A 6,000-nucleotide genomic window follows, 5' to 3' on the forward strand; every position below is an offset into this window, starting at 1 on the left:
CTGTCCAAACAAAAACTGTCATTACAATTTAGGATCACTATATCGTGGATACTCAAAATTATTTAAAATATTTACTCATAGCTAAATAAATATACTTATTTCAGATGTGAATCCTAAGAATTCTGTTTTTTTCTTCTTTCTAATTTCCATCATAAAAGCATAATTTACTATTATAAAGTATCTTATGTTAAATTAAGGGATCATCTACAAATTGTAGATAAGTGATTTAAGTATCTATTCTAACCAATTGGTAGTTTCAGAACGTTTACATACCTGCCAAGTCTCCTGTTTTTTAACAAAGATTCCTATATTTTACGACTATCTCCTGTTTATCTCTATATTCTCAAATTTCTCCTAAGCTGAAGAAATTTAAATTAAAAAGATGGCAAAAATACTTATCTTATTCTTTAGCAGATGGGTGGTGTTGCCAGTTTTGCAGTATGTTGAATGTTAATAGTTTAAGTAATTATAAATAATGATTTAAGATAGCTTTAGATTAAGATTTATTTACCTATCTTTTACTTTGCTAATTATAAGTGCTTATATTGTTTCCAGTTTTGAATTTCTTTTTTTTTTGATTTGCATGATATTGCATGATGTATCAAAACTTTACTTGTAGCCTAAAAAATGTCGCTAGTAAAATCTCTGTTATTTATCTTTTCCAATATTAGCAGATATGCGTTTAAATCTCTTAACTGACATTATAAAGAAGAAAAAAAATTAAATAATTTTTTTCAAGAATTTTATTATAGAAAATTAGGGGTCATATACTATTATTCAGATGATGGAATCAAATCTTTCATGATAAAGATTAGTTAAACCTATTTTATTTAGACATTCGTCTATTCACTTCTTTCCAGAAATTTAATTTGTACTGTAAGCATATAGTATTAAACTAGTTTTGAGCAGCCATTTTCCCAAAAAAATAATATACAGAGTTCGTAGTTGAACTGATATTCCTGATAAAAATATTTTGTCCTTACTTAAAGCAGGTAGGGGTTAGAATATATCAGATTGCATGAACAAGCTGCGGGAGAAATTAAAGTTGCTCTAATGAAATTTTGTCTAATTTAAAAAGAAGAGAAAATTCACAAGAATTTTATTAAATATGCCACAAATTACTTTATCGGTTAATTTTTTTATTAGTTTCAATTCCTTAAGTTTATGAGTGGTACATTGAATTTAAATTATAATAAATTAATTTTATTTCAATACATTTTGATTTCTATTTTTAACACATAAGCTAGTTTTTTCAAGAATCCTGTAAAATCAAATTATCTACTAAAATTATTATAAATTATCTACAAAAAAAATGTATAAACTTAAAAAACATTGCTTTTTAAGAATATTTATTGAAAACGTTAATTGTAGCTTGAGAAAAAAATATGTTATTTATGGGGAAATTTTAAATTAAAAAAACTGTTCTAGGAAAGTATTATATTAAAGCTTTCAGAATTTCCTGCAACCATGGCCCAAAAAACCATAAAGTCTCAGCAAAAATGAAATCGAGAAGACCTTGAATACCACATGTTTTAACTAAAAAATAAACCACAAAACAATTTAATCGAACTTTCTTAGAGACGAAAAATGCGATCGTAAAATTTATTGAACGTCTTGCAAAGCTTCCACAAGATGATGCAATATGCACATATAATTCTCTATTTTAAAAAAGTTACTAATATTTTGCTATCTGTTTAACCATAACCACCTAGGATAAGAATGTTTAGTCTTGTCACTCTTTCTTCATTTATAGAGAAGTTAAAAAGTTTCATGTTAATTGAGCAGTAACATCAAAAGAAATAGTTGTTTCAATAATATCCTCCAGATATTTTTAGATCCTGTTTATAGGGGGATTTTGGTCCATATATTGAAATGAACAGTTTGCTTGAACATTCTAATGAGCAATAAAACTACATTGTTGACACATTGGTTATTATAATGAAAAATTTGCAGCAATGGGGACAAGCTTGTACTAAAGAGCTAAACTGTAGTTACCAGTATAACATTGCATTGCATAATGCAAGTTAGAAATATTTTTAATTAACTGTAGTATACCATATATTTTGTTATTTATTAAAGAAAAACATTGAATTCATTATGAAAGCATTTTTTATTTTGCAGAAACATCTGCTAAGTCTTATGAAGACACTTCCCAAAATGATATTGCAAGCAAAACTCCATCTGAAAAAGGTATAATCCTTTATTTTTTGAAAATTTTATCAGTTTGTGTCGTTATGTCAAATTTTTTATAATTTTATCAGTTTCTATTATTTTATGCAGATTATGATGTCATTTTATGAAATATATAACATGACTAGGTTATTTTTCAAACATATTTTTTAACATTTTTAAAAAACTAAAAATTGAAGTTTTCTGAAAAAAATTGTTTAACTTTTTTTTAAGTAAGTTTTGTGGTTCTCAATTTTGCGATGTTATTTTAATGGGATTATTAAATTTTTAAAAAAATTTATAATTTAACATTAACATTAATCCTGCAGTTCTATGAATTTATTTTTAATTAGAATTTTTTTTAATGTTAATGTGTTAGACTGTGAAATTTTTTTTCTCTTTATTGTCTCATATGACTGACATGGATGTTAAAATTAAGTGCAAATATTGCTGAAAAAAAGTAAAATAAAATCGTTTTATTTCAGAAAAAGTAAAAATTTGAGTTTTTAAAGGCTCTCTAAATTAAATTCTCAAGTTTCAGCTACTTTACAAATTTTTACAGTTTTACAATTTTTAATCTTTACAATTTCAAAAATGTATAGCTCAGTAACAAATAATGCAAAAAACTGAAATTTGGTATATTTAATCTGTTCTGCTTGCTGTAACTTTGGTGCAGAATTATCGAACCCTCCATATTTATTCTAACTGGTGTAGTAATAAATTTCGCTTGTTGTAAATGTATAGCTCAGTAACAAATAATGCAAAAAACTGAAATTTGGTATATTTAATCTGTTCTGCTTGCTGTAACTTTGGTGCAGAATTATCGAACCCTCCATATTTATTCTAACTGGTGTAGTAATAAATTTTGCTTGTTGTAAAACTAATGTAGCGGACTGTTTTAGGAAAAATATAAATTTCTTTGGATAATAAAATTAAATTTTCATAGATTATAAAACTTTGTAATTTCTTAAGTTGATTAACTGTAAAAGAAAATTATAAATCAAAATTTCCAGAGTTAGAGACCTGGAAATCTTGGAATTATTATTTTTGAAATTTTTATTTTCCTTTCTTTAAATTTTGTTACAATTGTCTCAACAAAGCACGTAATTATAAAAAGTAACTGAATGTAACTATTTTTAATACTGATTGATAAAAACTACTTACTACTAGGTACTACTAACTTACTACTACGAACTTATTATTTTCTAAATCACTAAGTTTAGAAAAAAATGTGAAATTATAGTTCTGCTTATGAAAAGAGGGTAAAAACTTAGGTATTTCTGAATTAAGAGTAATAATTAAAGAAACAGAAATGCCAAAAAAAAAAAAAAATTATAAGTTTACAATAATGTATAAAAAATGTATAAGTACATAAGTTTAATAGGATCTATAAATATGTAACAGGCTATTGCACACTACTAAGCTTATGGAACTATGTGGCTATGCTAAAAAGAACAAAACAGTAGAGAAAAGTTTAAGCATGTTGATGATATGTGTTTGTGTGTAATTTTTTTATGATTGAAACTTTCGCCTATTAGAAATTTCTGAATTACATCTTATTAAACATTAACACATTTATTTTTTAAAAAAAAGAAATAGGTGAAAAGAAAATTGCTTCTTCTCAGCATCTTGAATAAATTGTTTTTATTTGTGGTAATTTATTGATGCCTATTATGGTAATTGAAATTTTTTAAAAATTGAAAGAAAAAAAACGCACCCATTTTATACACTTGCATATTTTTCTTTAAATTGGTAATTGTGCATAAATAGTGATGTATTAAATTGAATTTCAGTTATCATTGTTTTTCATATCTATAATTTTAACTGGGCATTTCTAGTAAATTATGATTTTTATTTCTTCCTATGTTTCATTAAATTTTTTTTTTCTGTAGATTTGCTTCTAATGAAAGTACTGTCTGCAGTTCAAGTCCCTTCAGTAAGCTAAAAGAAATTTTTAATTTTTTTTTATAATTTTTGTGAATTTTTATTTTTGCTCTAACATTCTACTTGTTTATTATTATAGGCTTCGGATATCACCCCTACAAGTGCCTTGTTAGAGTGGGCAAATTTGAATTTAAATTCTGAAGAAAATGATTGTGATATTCAGCTATCAGAAATTTCATATAATTTATTACTACTAGATAAAAGTAAAGATGCCAAACCAAAAATTTCATACAGGTAGTTTTGTTTTATAAGTTATGAAAATAAGTAATTAAAATTAAGTTAAAATTTTATTTGCTGTAAATTAAATTTGGGTATTAAATAATCATACATATTTGTGTTACTCTTTTATTATACGAACTGACACATTTATAATATTTGGAATTCTATTGATATTAGTACTAATTTATATTACAAAGTTAATTTTTTTTCAATCATGAATTAGAAAATTTCTCTGAATTTTGCTTCATTATTTAGATAAGTAGTTTTTATATATAATAGGAAAACATATCAGGATTTTAAAATTTTTTTATAATTTCGAATTTATTTTCAGTGGGATAGAAACTAAATTTTTACTAAATGAATTAAAGCCAGCTACTTCTTATTCTGTTCAGTAAGTACATCAACTAATTTTCTTTTTGTGGTTTCTTGTTGTGATGTTCGTTTCATTATTTATTTATTTTTTCCCCTTTAGGATTCAAGCTTGTTATCATAATACTTTCGGAAATTTATCTGAAAGTAAGTAGATTTATTTAAAATAACATATTTACTCTTAATTTTTTAAAAAAATTTTTAAAAAATTAAATTTTTTTTTATTATAGGTATTACTTTCAAAACCTTGAGCTGTGAGCCAGAGGCTCCACAACCACCTAAGTTATTATCTAGGACTAAAACGACCATTTCACTTAAATGGAATGTAAGTTGAGTTTTCCTACATGTGCTTCTTTTGGTAGTAACTGTATAATTAGAATCATACTTCTATATCTTGGAACTGGAAGGGTAATGTGGAAAACTTTGTTATTTAAAGTCAAATATTTTATAATTACATTGCATATTTTAATTGAATATCAGAATTTTTTTAACCATTTCTTTAAAATTACTTTGCTGACATTTTTAAAGTTATATAATATGTATTTGCCATGGGTGCAAAATATGTTAGATCAAGCATTACACAAGGTTCAGGTGTAATATGGGTGGCTCTAAGGAAATTTTTGCTCTAATCAACAAAAAAAGATTGAAAATTTTTTTTGAGAAAAAAATGTGTTGCTTTTCAAAAATTTTTCTTGCCATAAAAAAAAAAGTGGAAAAGACTGAAATAAAATTTATTAGTGCTGATTGTTAATTAATGCTGATAGGAAAAGACTGACATAAAATTTATTAATGCTGATCTGAATAATCACTTATTATCATGCTCGATTTGTTTCAACTACATTGTAGATTCATACAGAGTCTTAATTTTGTTTTGCATAAGAGTCCTATGAATTTTCTCAGTTTTTTAAAGCCCTGCTATTTTTATACGATATTATGACAAGTAAAATTTGAATTGTACATTCATTGACTTTTTCCCATGATGATTGCCCCATTTTTATGATAAATATTTCAACAATGACATTGATTTTCATGTGGTTTTTTAAATGCCTATATATTTTATACCCTGTTATTTCGACTTAAGAAGTTCTAAATCTGCATTTTAATAGTCAGTTGTACAGTCCGCAAAAAAAAAAAAGATATCACCCTGAATAACTTTCGTTCTAATGATCGGATTTTCACGAACTAAGTGTCAATCTTAATGGTTCCTGGGGGTGACCTCAAATATGCTAATTAATTAGTGCTAACTATTAATTAAGTTACGAAATCAGACACAAAAACGTACTTTCTCTGAATAAACAT

General features: G+C 25.2%; 1 protein-coding gene across 3 annotated transcripts in view; it reads left to right on the forward strand.

Moving 5' to 3' along the window:
* The window catches only part of LOC107454492 (fibronectin type-III domain-containing protein 3A), a 53,895-nt gene that overhangs the window by 20,091 nt on the left and 27,804 nt on the right, over positions 1–6,000 (forward strand). For all 3 annotated transcript variants that reach the window (XM_016071696.3, XM_016071697.4, XM_043043000.2), the window contains exons 6-11: positions 2,122–2,190; positions 4,062–4,105; positions 4,193–4,347; positions 4,664–4,723; positions 4,805–4,848; positions 4,932–5,026. In XM_016071696.3, coding sequence (XP_015927182.1) covers positions 2,122–2,190; positions 4,062–4,105; positions 4,193–4,347; positions 4,664–4,723; positions 4,805–4,848; positions 4,932–5,026 — 467 coding nt within the window. The remainder of the gene's footprint in view (positions 1–2,121; positions 2,191–4,061; positions 4,106–4,192; positions 4,348–4,663; positions 4,724–4,804; positions 4,849–4,931; positions 5,027–6,000) is intronic.

Source organism: Parasteatoda tepidariorum, chromosome 4 (genome assembly GCF_043381705.1).
Source record: "Parasteatoda tepidariorum isolate YZ-2023 chromosome 4, CAS_Ptep_4.0, whole genome shotgun sequence".
Lineage (NCBI taxonomy): Eukaryota > Metazoa > Arthropoda > Arachnida > Araneae > Theridiidae > Parasteatoda > Parasteatoda tepidariorum.